The sequence below is a fragment of the Sylvia atricapilla genome, chromosome 6, assembly GCF_009819655.1.
Source record: "Sylvia atricapilla isolate bSylAtr1 chromosome 6, bSylAtr1.pri, whole genome shotgun sequence".
NCBI classification, from domain to species: Eukaryota; Metazoa; Chordata; class Aves; order Passeriformes; family Sylviidae; genus Sylvia; species Sylvia atricapilla.
The window spans coordinates 47391554-47407266 of record NC_089145.1 but is presented as its reverse complement, the minus strand read 5'-3'; the positions used below and the strand labels follow the sequence as shown (position 1 = coordinate 47407266).

Sequence of the window (15713 nt, the reverse complement as noted above, 5' to 3'; positions counted from 1 at the left end):
CCTTTCCAAGCCCTTAACACATGATTCTGACAAAGAATTCCTGTACCAAATACATGGTAGCCATGGCAATGACACTCCGCTTAGCCTAATTAACCCTGCTTAAGGCAGGCTGTATGAGCCCAGACAGAGCTCTGTATAATACAGCTGCACTACTTGTGGTACCTGAAAAATTCTACTGCTTCTGTACTCAGCCATATATATCCATGGCCAAGACTGCATTAAATCAAATCCAAGAGCAATCTGATAGTCCCTTTTTCACTCAAAAATGAAGTTTATCACTTCTCAGGCTTAGATTACCTAGTGACAAATATGAAGTCATCACAGAGCATCAAATAAAGAACTGATATTATATACATCCTTTTGAAAAATGCTCCATATGACAAAGTTCTATCTCATCAATTGCCTACCTCAAACCAATAAGCGCACATAGGGAGATGCTCCAGGATGAGAAAAAATATATTGAGGAAATTTTTCATTAACAACTATCAGGTGATTAACATTTTGATTAACCAAAATATAAGAATGAACAACTTCTGATATGCTTCCAAATCCAAAAACCAGTCACGCCATTTAAGCTCCATTTAGTGCTCATGGACAAACTTACTCACATTGATGCACCTGTGACACGATAAAAATCAGAGAGAAGTAAGACTAAACCATGCCAGACGCCAAGAGTGAAATGAGAGATTTAATTTTGAAAGGCTAACCAGTCGCTCCCCTTTTCCATCTATTTCTGACTTGCTCCTTGTACACAGCAAAAGCTCCATCAAAAAAAAGAGTAACTGATTCTAAGAGAATATTTTCACCAGATGCTTTTATTCTTTGACTAAAGAGTCAAATTTTAAGTAAAGTGTACTTTTTCCTTGCAGAAAATGGAGGATAAAGTCAGCACATACAGTGGGACATATCTGGATAGACATCGCTGAGGAACGTGTTTCTGCTTACATCTGAGTCTTGTATTTCTAGAATCAATTTCATGAAGCACAAGGAGCAGGAACATGGGAGCACAGAGTACAAACAGACAATACAGAACCACCTTGAGTTTAACTACAAAATGAATTAAAATAAAAATTGTTCTTCCAGCTTTAGGTACTTTTTTTCCTCGTTTAGCTAGCCAAACTACAGACCTGCATTAGGTCATTGGAACACTATTGCTGCTGTGAATGGCAAACATAAATCTCTAACAGCAAATTTCTCTGTGATTTCCTGAATCTTTAAGAAATTTATTGAACGATGTGTATGAAGGAGAACACATTACAGCATGTGTTAAGTAAAGACTAGAAGACACAAGCTGGAAGAAAAATTTCCTAATAAACATTACCAAAAATTCAATAGAAACAACATGCTATGCCATTTTTCTTACCCCCTGAGCTTTCACTGGAATTTATTTGTGGCACAGTGACTTCAGAAGCCTGTGTGTTGGTCACAGATGCTGCTGTTACAGCTGGCGCAGGACTGCTTCTGCTAAAAAGAGAAAAATTATGAAATGCTGAAGATATTAGTAAAGCTATGGTGCCACATGATCTGCTTTTCATCACATCGTATGTGTGACCAGTAACCACAGCTGGTGTTTTACCTACATTACAGAGGAGAACTGACATGAGTAAAAAAGTTAAAAGTGAGCACTGGCAACCTATTATCAAACTCAAGCAATGAAAGCTATTTCAAATATTTAATTTATATCACTCAATGACAGTATTTGAGACCAGAAAAATGTTGTATTTAAAAGACAGGCAAAAATTAAGGCTGTGTCCACCCAAATGACATGCATGGAAAAACACAGCAACTATGGACTAAAGGATGAAACAAAACCAGTGTAGAAGGCCTAGAACCAAAAGTTTGTCTTTACTTTACACAGACTGTTACAGTCTAAAATTTCAGTCTAAAATCATCATGAACAAAGGCCTGGGGCTTCAAGTGACCAGCCACAAAAAATGATCCTTTTTCCATCTTCAAGAAGTTGGGAAGCTGTGTGTGTCTAAAATCAGCCAAGGGTAATTTCCACTTCACCTGCGACATCCTAGGTAACACAGATTTATTTCAATAGCACAGACAGTGGTATCAACTACTGTTAACCATTTACCAAGGAAGACTAACTAAAAGAACATTTATCGAAAGGATTAAGTCAAGTATTTCATCCTACACAACATCCTGTAACATACGTGTAATACTGCTGAACTGCAGGAGATTGATGATAACTTCTATGTTTGTCAAAGAAACAAGCATAAAACTCTTGAAAGAAGAAAGTACACTCCAAAAAAGTAAAGTACCCCAAAGATTTATTGGGGCAAACTGGAGTTAAGGTAGGCTGGCTTAATAAAGAAAGCTAGTATTAAGAAAACTTTAATATGCACACTTCAAAACTACAGCGGGAAATTACGTTCCTAAGCTTAATCCGCAGAGGTATCATCAGTAACAGCTATACATTACTGATTTCCCAGACAGAAAATCTATTGTCTCCCATTTGGATCCAAAACTCACAAAACACTTCCTCATCCTCACAACTATCTGCTCGCTACTTCTCATAGCCCTACTGCAGGGCCCAAATTTTTCTATCATTGTGTTCTTCCAAGCCTTTTTAACCCCAACTTCCTAATTCCTCATCTCAAGCCCAGCACCATGGGGGTGCTGGGATATGGCATATCCCCCAAATTTTCCTCTAGTGCTCAAACTGAAATAAGAGTGTTTACAATCTCCATCCATCCCCACCTTGGTAACAGTGGTACTTTGTCTAGAATAATGCAGTATTTGCCATATGTTTAATACAAGTAATTCAAGAAGAGAGGGCAGCAACAAGACTGAAAGTCTTCCATACCCCTGAGAACTTCCAGAACTGTTCAACGGACTTGTCTTCATAGCACTGGTAGGCGAAGGCACAGACGTGCTGTTATCACTGTCCATAGACAAGTCTAGGCTGCTGTCATTCAGAGCTGTCAACCTGATCCCTTCTGTCGAGTGCTGCAAGCCACAAGGCAAAAGAAAATTCTGTTAGTCTAATGAAAAGTTTAAAAATAAACAGAAATTAAAGTTATTTCAAAATACAAACTTTAATGGACAATTTTCAAATCCTTTTACATGTGAATAATCCACTATCTTCTCACTACAAGCATTTTCACGTTCACAACTCCAGTACAGATTTGTCTGAACCAATCATGTTCAAAAACAAATGTTCCTGTATTTAATATTTTCAGCTTTATTTCAAATTTCTTTGCTTTTGTGGACTTTGAAATAGTTTCATTAACTTTAGTATATCAAAAAACATGATGTATACAAAAAGAATTTAAAGAGGATTTGAACTCAGTCCATAGAGAAGAAAAAGCCTTTTCTGACATAGTCCTACTACTTAAAGAGATGTATTACTTGATATTTACTTTGTTCTCTGAAACAGATCTACATTTGGTGTCAATAAAGACTTCCTACTCCGTAAAACAGCATTCAGTATAAAACAGCTAAAGAAATAAAGCATGCTATTCAGCTATACCTAGAACAAAATATGTACCAGTGGTATAGCTGGTAAAAATCCAAGCAAACCTGTACTGTTCTGAGATTAAGGTAATACAGAGCAGCAGGGATTTTGAATCAGACTGAATTGTTCGATTCAAAGTTCCACTCCTTCTTCCTGACTCCACTGAAATTAAACAATAATCCAATGCAACATCTTAATTAAAAACTAATAGTACCATTCTCATATATGGCCACAGGTACACTACCCAGCCAGACAAGAAGAAACTATCCACATTGTTACTGTTCTGAGAAATGTAGTATTGTATTTAGTGCATCTAGTAACACTGCTACACTCAAATGAAATCACTCGCAGATAAAATTAAGACCTCAAAATGCTATTTTACTTCTTTGATTAGTAAACCTAAAAACCTAAGTAAACCTAAATTAGTAGACCAAAGCATCAGAAGTCTGAGAGCATTTTCACTGCTCTCTGTACTAGTGAGGTTTACCTTTTTCTTTTTCTGAAGCACATGATTAGGTAGCAGTTGGTGAAGTTGCTTACGTTTCACATGCCTCGCAGCAATCTTCATATCCATCTCAAACATCTTGCTGTTTATTGCTTGCCTATAAACTACACAATTAGAATAACATTAAGACATACTGAAGCATTTTGCAAAGTCCACTTACTTGCCCAAGCAGAAATAATTTGCATTTCAGAGCACTTATCCTCAAGAACAAAAATTATGTTTCCTTTTTCTGGAGAAAGCAAGGGAACTGCCTACCAGGCCAGTACAGACAGTAGAAACACAAATGTTGGTTTGCAAACAGGTGACCTGTTTTTCACAAAAAATGGCTTGCAAGCACATGATTCTCTGTATTTTTAACAAGCCTTAACTGTAAGAGCTCTGAAGCAAGCTCTTGATTTCATCTGAAAGGGACTAAAGATAGAAATAAAATTTTCTCATAAGAATTACAGCATCTACATAAAATTATTTTCTTTGCAGGTGGTTTTATTTATGCAGGTCCTGCAAAAAACAGGTTTTAATTCAAGAATTAAGTGCTCATGTGCTACTTAATGTATTAAAATTATTCTGGCAACTCACACACCACTAAATTTTTATACAAAAGTAATTTATGTTTGGATTTTTTCTGTTTCGTTGGGCTTTTTTGTTGGTTTGCTTTTTGTTTCAGGTTATCATTAAATATTGTACAGTCATTTTGGAAGTTTTGTTTGGTTGGTTTTTGTTTCTTTTAATTTTGTATAGTATAGCAAGTTATTCCTCCTCACTTCAGAACATCAGCTTCTGGTAAGTCACCATAGTAAGAACTAGTACAAGATCAGCACTGGAACCCAAGATTCTGGGTTCAAGTAAAGCCAGATAAAAAATGAAAAGCTTGTTCTTTCACACTGACTGTCTCCACAACATTGAACAAAAGCCAGGGCAGATGTATGAATAAAATACGGTTCTCTACCTCTTAAATAGAAAACCTCAAGAGGTATCTCCCTTATTCACTGTCTACTCTATAAACATTAAGGAATCTCACTTAATAGGCTGTGAATAGGTAATTAAAAAGGTGTTAAAGAGAGGCACACAAAGAGTTCAATGAATACCGAGTATTAAAGCAAGTACTGCACTACTTCTTGATATTGAAGAAGCTCATAAAGCCTCTCTGTGAAAAGTCATACAGGTTACAGCTAAGGTAGAAGCATACTCAATGAAACCAGACAGGTTAAAGCACTCCATATTCCTGACATAAGGTCTTCTCAAAGTTTCCATACAAGGAAAACCTAGATCACTCTTCATGTCTCCCTTTGCCCCCACTAAAAAGCAAGCTATTCTTTAATTTTATCCTGGAAAATAGTTACCTTTGATAAAAATCTTAGGACCTATTCCAAAAGACAGGACGAAGAAGTTTTTAGGATGGATTAAAAACAATGAAGACAGACCCACACTAACTTCTTCAGATTGCCAAAATACCCACAACACACAAATATTGTTCACTAGATTGTTACTTCTAGAAGTGTATTCACAAATCAAAAACTCTACACCACAGTTTGTAAGGATCTTGATGAAATGTTACTCCACTTACAAGTCCATATATTTAGACAAACGTCAGGAATATAGTGCAAATAAATCACATCAAAAATCGTCAGTGCAATTTTTAGTCTTTTCATGCCAAAAATCTCTGACAAGTATACTGCTGAAATATCTGTTTATAAACAATGAAAGACCTGAGAAACTAAGTTCTGAATTCCTTCACTCCTTCAAGGAAGCAGCCAAGGTATTGTCTTTTTTAAATTCTCAAAAATTAGAATAAAGTTCTAAAGCTCGTATAGGTGCTATAGTTTTTCCTTCATCACCAATAATTACAAGAAATATTTCAATTCTCAAGAAAGAGATGCCCCTCTGCAGGTACATATAACAGAAAACAACTCTGAAACCTTGGCATGATTTATAACTATGCCTATATATTTACTCGATTCACAGGTATGAGGTGGAAGAGAGTTCAAGGTGTTCAATTCCCTTGTTTCCTCAGACTGAGTCTCAGAAATTCAGAGACCACAGCTGCATTACATAACACCTGAACCTATTTCTTCAACTCTGTAAAAACACAGAATACTTTGAGCCTCAACTGTTGTTTAACAAAAAAAAAAAAAAAAAAAACACACAACTAAACACATTAAATTTACACAAACCTGTAAAATTTATTAGATAAATCTGTCAAAGCTACTGTTCCTGACACTCTGGTGTCACACTCCCCAGCTGTTACCAATTCTTTGCTTACAAAATTTCCTGTGTGTACTATTTTAGTGAATCAAAAAGTAAACATCACAAGTCAAAAAGCTCTCCTCCACTGAGTGTCAGACATGAAAGTAAAGGTTATTAAAGCAATTATCTAGTATGAAACACCATGGAATAAAATACATTTTGTTAATCCACTGATAAATTTAGTCTCAACAAGTAACAAAAATATTTAAAATATACTCAAAATTTTTGAGGTTAAGCTTGCTAGCTCACATATGATAACTAATTCATCTGTTTAATAAAGATTACAAAATAATGTACCACAATTTTAGTAAGATCTGCAAGATGCATGTATAATTTTTATCACTTTTAATGGAAACAAACTGAACGTGATTAGTCTGAAGTGTTTAGGAGCATTAAAACTCATTGAAAAAGTGTTTCATTAAACCTTTAACTCCTTAGCTGAAACCCTCTCTGTAGATACAATTCTACTATTATTATGAAGGTTATGAATAAAGACTACATTTTGAGCAGACAGTAACTGCAACAAGTTCATTAATACCAAAACACCTAGAAGGCAAAACTCACCTGTGTCTGTAAAAGACTGAATGTCGTAGGTAAGATCAACACTTAAATTTTCAGAGTTTTCAGTTTTCTTAAACACCAACCCAATCACCCACATTGTACGGTATTCTTCCCTGGAAAATTTAATATAAAACTGTCATATAATACTGACAGAATTAAATAGCTTAAGTTATTTCATGCCATAGACAATAGCTGTACTTTTTAGCTCCTGTAGCAATAGGAAACTGGACACAGAAAGCAAAAACCAGATCTGACTAATATTCCTTTTTCCTTCACAATATAAAAGTCATTAAACACTACAGGTCTACCTCCAGCAAGTAAACTAAGATCATCAGTAGATTATTCCATTCAACTGTGCTCCCATATAGATTATCTCGTGCAGCGACTAGCATAGAGAGAGAATAACCAGCTCTCAAGTAGCCATAGGTAACTATGAAGAATCTATGACCCAATTAAGCAACTTCCATTTTGCAACCTAAATGTGTCTTCAACACTCAAATTTCTTAGCTGTAACTGACCACAAACTGCAGGTTTCAGTTAAAACCCTCCCTCTGACAGCTCTCCTTCCTGTGGGATGGTGAAAGAATGTCCTGGGAAGACAACCTTTGCTGGAAGTGTTGCCTGCATCAAGTCCTCTGAAATAAGAGCTAATTAGAGCCTCTGATTATGGAGGCAGTTGTAGCTATGCCCACCCACTAAAATGGTGCTAAGGATGTACTGCCTGCTTTGTGCAATTTTACTCGGAACACACATGTAACAATTATATAACCTCTAAGAAAAAAAAAAAAAAGAATAAGTAGCCCCATACTGTATTTAAAGCAGTTAAGGTGTGGAAAAGGCCCTGTGCAAGGCTAACAAGGCTTTCCACACATCCAGTAAAGACAAATTTCTTCCCCATTCTCACACTTCACACAAAAATATTATTCCTTACAAATTATTTACAATGTTATCTTGAAGTAAAATCTTAGAACACACACCAGCAACTGCTGTTTTGAGAGGGGGAAGAAAAGAGTCAAAAAATATTTAAAATCCTCAACAATCTGAAGCACTTGATATTTTTTCCACTGTTTCCACAACCTGACAAATTCTAAACACAACCATTATGATTTCAATGATATTCAACCCAACTGCTAAATTTTATAACATTAAATGAACTTAGTGACTCAAGAGCTCTGTTCTACAGTGCCTGATGTTCTCCCAGATCCTCAGGGCTTCCTCACAATTAAAACAGCATCAACTAAGTAGCAGTAAGTGATACAGGTTAGCAGGAAATTATGTAATTAATACAGTTATTAACAAAAATACATTTTCCCTTATTTTCTGATTTAGAGACATTCTTATACAGAATTAACGTGTACCTAATTTCACAAATAGTACTTGAGAAGAGCTGAGCATCATTTGTCTGCCTTTAGGTGCTGTCATTAAAAATTAATCCTTCTAGGAGTCTATAAAAATGTCCTTTTATTTATTAATGAAATTGCATTTTAGTTAATTTAGCCTCTCTCTACTAAATTAAGAAAACGAGTTTCCTTACTTGTCAGGATTCTCCTTGGGTGCTGGGAATGACTGTGGATTCACATGAGCCAGTGTAATGAATTCATTCTTCTCCAGGTTTCCAACTAGAATACGGATTTTTGATTCCACCAAGCCCACCCTGTATAAATGTCATTTATTAGCAAGATCTCATTAATAGGAAAATAACAGAAGTATCTAACATCACTTATCAGGATAAAATCCTCAACATTCTCCTTATACTAATACTTGAGAGTACTAATGAATTAGTGCACGTCAGATTAATTCAGATCTATAATTTCAGTTAAGGCATTACAAAGGCTGACAATGGAAGCTTAAGAAAGCCCTGCAGCTCTCTCTGCAGTCTGATTTCACAAATGGAATTCAATACAAGACATGACACAACAAGTAAAAGGTGGTCAGAAAGAACCGCCACATATTTATCCAACATTTTTTTTGCTTCTGATGATGAATTTTAGAGGTGAAGAAATTCCCAACACGTGCCAATCTTAAAATTTCACTAATAAAATAGAGCAGAAACATGGGAAAGGGGAAATTTTGTTTTGAGAAACAGCATTTTAAGTAACTGAAAATATACCTCCTCACACTGCTCATTAATAAAGTGCACAAGACATTTGTAAGGTAAACCTGAGACTGCTGCTAAGGAAAAACTGAAACAACAGCCTTCACTCCCCAGTTTTTAATTTTTACTGTTTTTTTCAGAACGCTACAATCTTCATCCATTCAGTGATGAAACACTGAAGCTCCACTTTCATTCATTAAGACGACATCTGATACACTAGATACTATCTTGTGTCAAAGGTTGATGGTGTGGGGGGAAGAGAGGTGCTATTTTTGTTTTTTGGTGGAGGGGGTTGTTTTGCCTTTTTTTAAATCTCGAGGATTACTCACCATTCTAGTCGCTGTTTTTCTGTCGGTGCACTTGCTAGAAGTACAATATAATGCCTTTGGAGATAAAGACAATATGCTATTCTATATGTCTTTCTAAAACTAGACATTCAAACCTTAATATTAAAACTTCGCAGTAAACTCTACATTGTAAAACACAGATTGACTTAAGTATATACCTTGCATTAAATTAAGCTTTGTTAAATAGAACAAGGAGCTATGTCCCAAGTGTATGACTAACAGACTCCAAAACATTCTGGAGTTTAGGGCCATTTGTAACTCCACTATAATCTTTTATTAAGGTTACTGTTATAAGGAATGCAGCACTGGTTGAAATACTTCAATACCTGATGAGATCAGGGATTTAACTGACTACAAACCAAGAGAAAAGTTGTCCAGAACTACTTTTACATGTCAACTGTCTTAGTTGCAACGTTATTCTGAACAGTAAGAAGAGTAGTTAGCAGACATGCATTTATTCAAAATCCAAAATAACACTATTAAATGTGGATAAAAAAGTTCTATCTGCATTTTGGAATTCTCTGAAGACACCTATCTGAAATTTCATAAGGAATGTTTCCTCTGATGTTAATTCTTAAACTCCCAATTACTTTCCAGGATATTCAGTGTATACCCACTGTAAGTAGATTTTAGAGACAGTATACATAACAAGAACAGCATTTTAAACAAAGAAGCCCAAGGACAGCAGAATGGGAAAAGATTACTTATAATTTGAGTTCTTAATGAGAGTGCTAAAGCAAATCTCACATGCTTACAGGCAGGTTTTTCAGAAGCTTAGTTGGGAAGTCCTTAACATCATATGTCACACAATGCTGCACTACTCTGTACAGATGTGGCACGTTCAGGAAGCTTCTCAGCAGTATTTAAAGAACAGTAGTAACACAAGAGACTAGTCCCCAGCATATAGCTCATGGAGAGGAAAGCAAGGTTAATGGCATTGGAAAACTACAGTACAGAGTACTCCAGTGCCAAAGGCCTTCAAATCAAACAGCAAATGCAGATCAGCAGATCAAGTTAGCAGCTACATTATCTTCAGGGGGCAAGAGCCAAAATCCTGCTACGTGCTACAACCCTCTGATTTCAGTCAGAGAACATCAATGAAACAAGAGAACTGCAAGCGAGAAATCTGGATAAACTACTTCCCTGTTCTGAACAATATAGCGGCAAAAGAACCAATTCATTTTGCAGTTTGACAGTATTAACTACTTCACAGGAAAACGAGAGTATGAGTTCTTTAATTCTGTATGAGACATTACTAATTATTAATACTGGTTTGTTCTAAGGAGCACTACACTTTCAGTAAGATTCCTACATCACACACATTGCACACTTGCAAAATCTTTAATTCAGTAGGCACAACTGTTTAAGCTTTTGTATATTTTTAACCATGTCTGAATTGAAAAAGATAAATTCCAAACCCGTAAACATTTGAAGAAACTGATTTTCCAGTTACTTCTTAAAAGCATCCCTGTGAAACAAACTTCTGAAGGACTACTTAAAAAAAAGTAATTTGGCTGTGTCCAAAAGCCTCAACTAGCTGGTAAGCCCCTAGAAAAAAGCCCTAAGCCTTATTTGAAAAAAATAACTGTTTTGATGATTAACTACTTCTGGTCATGTAGTAGTCGCTGAGAAGAAAAGGATCCAGCTTCTCCTAACTCACCTACCAGGTGTTAGTGCTGAGAGGGAATTATTCTCTAGAAATTTCCAATTACCATTTTCAACAAAATTAAATAATTTATATTAAAAATTAAGATATCCTTAGTTTTAAGAGTCCAAGGTCTCACTGCCAAATTTTGCTAAGACAAGGTTTTTTTATCAGTGCCTCATTCGTAATTTTACCACAAAGCACACGTGTAATTCAGAAGTATCTATCACTTCATTACAAAGAAAAAGTAGTCTTAGGTTAAGCTTCTGCCTCTCAGTGGTAACTTTTAGATCAGTTTGGGGCTTTGCTGTTTTCCCACAGCATTCTGAAAAAAAACCAACATATCTTCCTTTCAGCATTCTGAAAAAAACCCCTAATATAGATAGTATGGAATTGTAATACCTCATTAACACAAGTATTTCTTAAAAAATACTTAAATTAGAGTTATATTAATTTTGGGTGGGAAAAAAACACACACACACACCAAAAAAACCCCACCACCAACTGAAAATACCTGAACATGTTAACTTTAATTTTTCTTTATTACCTATCTGGGAATTATTACTTTTATATTCAGTACTTGAAAGTCCTATGAAGCCAAGAATTTAAACCACCTTTTTAAAAGGTATATTTATACTCTACTTATTTAGCAGAATTATCTCTTTTAATGACATAGAAAGAATATGCTAGAGCTCATTAAAAGAGCTATTTCTCTCAAAACACTGTTCTCTTTGTCTTGAACTGTAACAATTTCATTTCTCATGCAACACTTCAAACTCATATCCATCTGAAATTCTTGTCACTTCCCTGTAAAACATCATATCTACACGTTTTTTGTTGTTGCTTTCCCCGTCTAAAAATTTAAACCTACATAAAGGGTAGATAATACATGTTGCAACTCCCTAACTCCAAGTAACTGCTGACATTTAAAAAGAAAAAAATGAGCAGACTAAAAACAGATTTCCTAATTTTCCTAATTTCTAATCTGCTCCTACTATGCAGGTATGCAGTAGCCCCTAGATTTCCTTAATCACACATCATCAAGTTTTATTTTAAACACCGACAGCAAGTCAAAAGTGCTTATAACCAACAGATATTGAGCAACTAATTGCCTTTAAGAGTGATAGACTAGTGAAGCTATGCTTTCAGAGATTGAAAGAAATGTTTGTCTCAGAGCAAGGACCAGATGTTCTCTTATCTGGCAGAGCATTACACACTACTAAGAATTTTAGCAGAACATGCCAAGGCATCTACAATTTAAACAGGAGAAGAGTGTGAAGAGGGGAAAAGAACTCCAAAATATCTATCTTTTAGATGGAGATCTGACCAAGAGAGCCACATTTACTGCATACAGATAACTGCATATAATTATTTACTTTGTAAAGACTACCAAAATTGTAAAATTAACCTACTAAGCAAAAACAGACAAAATCCTGGGTAATTAAGGTAAAACAGGCTACATAATACCATTCCACGCTTAAAAAAGTAAAATTAGACCAAAGACATCTTGCACAGAACAGAAAACCTGGATATATAATGTTGAGGAAGAGACACTTTTATTGCTACACCTTGTAAAATTGCTTAAGCAGGTACACAAAAAAACCTGCATTAAAATGGAGATTATTTCAAATGACATTAAATGTTTCCTATTTTTTTCTACTTTTGAAAGAAATAAAGAAAATGTACTAAGGAGCTTATTAGTAATCTCTTGAGGAGAAACTGATTTGTCTGCAGCCCATTTTTTACTTCAAAAAATAATATAATTTAACTGTTCTTTTAAATGTTTTCAATCTTAAGCTCCAAGGAACAACATAAAAGCCATCCAAATGTTTTAAACCTTTTATCATGCAAAAGGTATAGAAACAAAACACAGACACATTATGAAGGTCATCAGTCTCTTTTAATGGGGGAACTGTGTATTTCAATCTTGTTTAGATTAGTACAAAACCAACCAACCACCCAACACAAACAAGTGTAAAATATATTTGATCTTGATTCAAGAAAAATGGGTCTCAAATTTCAACTGAGGGCAAAGAAGATGTAGTCCATATTTTAATAATCCATATTTATTATAAAAATACAACTTTCAGCAAGTCTATACATTTAACAAGCTTCTGCCCCACAAGCATATTACTAGAAACCCTAAGTGTGTGAAGTGTGAATTTCCCTCAGAGACATTACAAAATGAGAAAAGCTAGGTGTGAGTTAATAAAAATCCAAGAGCCTTAAACTTAAATGAAAAAAGATCAAGTAATAACTAATACAACTGGTAGTTAGTCCACACAATTGCAAAAGTATCTTTTATTATCAGAGTAAACTGTTGACTATATTGACAGAAGAAAACACACAGTTTCAAGTACTTAATCATCTTAAGTACTGACCTTCAGAATAAGTTTAACATGTTTTTTCTTGGGAAGACCCATTTTTAGAATGCTTACTGACAGGACTAAAGAACATTTCTATTAGTCAAACCAGATGAAACTTCTTCAATGTTATTGGTAGCATACTAATTCTAGAGTTAACTGGAGACATTCTAAATACCTGGGTCAGGGACTAACTAGTTTCTGAAATACAGGTTTAAGACACAAAAAAGTACCTGAGGAGATTATATACTTTCCAAAGGAAAGGACAGTAGTGTATTCTCTCTCCCACACTATAGAAAAATCCTAACAAAACACTTTTAGGACAACTAATGTATGTATATTTATGATCCTGCGCTACAGAGCATTATGAGGTAGTTCAACTGATAAACTTAAAATATTCTGCCATGCCATAAAATACATACTTGTACTTCTGAAAGAAGTTTGGAGCTTCAAAAAGTTTGGACCACTCTGCCTTACTCAGCAAAATTTCATCTGTGATAGCAAGACCTAAATTATAAAAAAAAAAAATTTAAACTTTTTTTTAATACAATTTAGTATCCAGAATAAAGACAGCTTATTAATTTAGCAAAAACTACTACAAATTATTTCCTCCTTCAAATTCACAGCAATTCATCAACAAGATTTATAATTCAGTCATACTTTCACTGATCATGTTAATCAAATCATATTATTAAAAAAACTCATTATCTGTGTAGAAATGTATGTTAATTGATCAGACTGATTATTTCACGGTTTTGTTCTGCAGTGTAACAGGGCTCCATTTAGTTTTTTGCATATGCTACCCTAACTATTCAGTTCAAACACAACATATTTTTCCTTATAGTATTAGAATCACCTCTTGTGCAAGGCATTTTACAATGCAAAGAAACAGTGAGAAAATAAGGTACTGCTCTGTCTGAGAAAGCTACTTGAAGTTCCTCCTTGCATCAAATCTACTTCTTGCTTTGATAACCTCTTATCTGCTATAACTATTCAAGTACATTACTTGGATGAATCCAGAAGACTCATATTTAAGAGAGTATCTTGCCTTATATTAGGCCTAGAAACAGGCATCAAGTGGAACCCCTATTGCTAATCCTTCATGTAACTTGGCACAATCTAGGCCACTAAAATAAAGTTATTATACCATTAGTTCTAATTTTCAGAGCACAATGCATTCTCTTTCATTACCCTCAGTTTTTAAGAGTGAAGGACAGACCTGTAAAAGGATCTACTGAGTTTGCAGTGTTAAGCAACATTAAGCGTAACAGGCCAAGTTCTACCTCCTTTAAAACAGTCTTGTGTCAAAGAAGCTTTTTTTACACCCACCCACCTCCCCCTTTCCATGCATACCCACAATGAAACTACTTAAATCTGTCTGAAAACATCTATATAGAGAGTGTAAGATAATACTTACCTTGTTTAAATTCCTCAACCATGACCATCCGTGTGGAAACGGACACATTGTACGTAGAGTTCTGCTGTGGGTATGCTGGTGTAATTATAGGCATAAGATGGTACCTATCACTGGGGTTTACCTACATATAACAACAGCCAATCAGTTTTCTTCAAGCATACACATCAGTTAACAAATTTGGATTTCTCCCTTTACTACAACCAAGTCTTAAGTTCTAAGAGACCTTAGCTTGCAGACCAAGAGTACAGAGGAAGTTTAGAAAACAAGAATAATGCTTTCACAAAGGACATCTTTCTGAACGACAGTGATGTGGGAGGACTGTAACCTGTCAGCACATCAAGAACAAGTTGCAGGCATTTCTAAGTCCAGAAATGCCAACCAAAAAGAACAATTTCCCTCTTTAATAGAAATTCATTTGTGATCACATGAAACCAAGGACATCTCATCATCATATGAGCACCTTCTGCAGAATGACTGTCTTCGGACCTTGCAAAAGGAATTTTAGTCTTTATTTCTGTAACACTACTGAAAACTAAGAGCCACGTTAGGAAAAGAGGCTCTATGCAACCTGACAGAAGCATCACTTGCATTAACGTACTTTTATTTAACAGCAGACAGGGTAACAAAAAAGAAAGGACACAACATACACACGCAAAGTACATTAAAATATTATTAGGGTAACAATCTTGTAGAAGATAAATAAAAGATAAACCCCTGCCATTATCTAAGGCCACTTTGATTAGCTACTGCAACAGTTCCCGTCACACGCTGACCTCAAACCTCCCATCTCAGGAATGACAGAGTCAAGAGCGTATTTTCAGTCATTTCACATAATTAGATGTGAACTTTTGTCAATCAGAAAAAATAGATTTGAAGTACAAAAGGGAATACAACTCAAGCTCTGATGCTTACACTAGTCATCAAAATAAAGATTAGTTGAATATCAACTGTTCTATGATTGACAGAACAGCATTGAGCACACTCATATTATGTCCTATTGAAAGCTCACAATGGAAGCCATGCATCTGCTGCAAGCTGTTTCACTAACTGAAGGACAATCATGTCCAACG

General features: G+C 35.2%; 1 protein-coding gene across 11 annotated transcripts in view; it reads right to left on the bottom strand.

The window, feature by feature from the left end:
• PAPOLA (poly(A) polymerase alpha) overlaps positions 1–15713 on the bottom strand; it is a 43903-nt gene that overhangs the window by 7565 nt on the left and 20625 nt on the right. For 8 of the 11 annotated variants that reach the window (XR_010743871.1, XM_066321846.1, XM_066321841.1 and 5 more), the window contains 8 exons: positions 14644–14764; positions 13649–13733; positions 9201–9254; positions 8311–8430; positions 6780–6889; positions 3954–4075; positions 2816–2958; positions 1364–1464 (listed from right to left, as the gene is read on the bottom strand). Coding sequence is in view for 10 of the 11 variants with exons in the window: in XM_066321846.1 (XP_066177943.1) it covers positions 1364–1464; positions 2816–2958; positions 3954–4075; positions 6780–6889; positions 8311–8430; positions 9201–9254; positions 13649–13733; positions 14644–14764 (856 nt within the window). In the remaining variant the exon portion in view is untranslated. The remainder of the gene's footprint in view (positions 1–1363; positions 1465–2815; positions 2959–3953; positions 4076–6779; positions 6890–8310; positions 8431–9200; positions 9255–13648; positions 13734–14643; positions 14765–15713) is intronic. The other 3 variants (XM_066321843.1, XM_066321842.1, XM_066321838.1) reach the window with 1 other exon arrangement.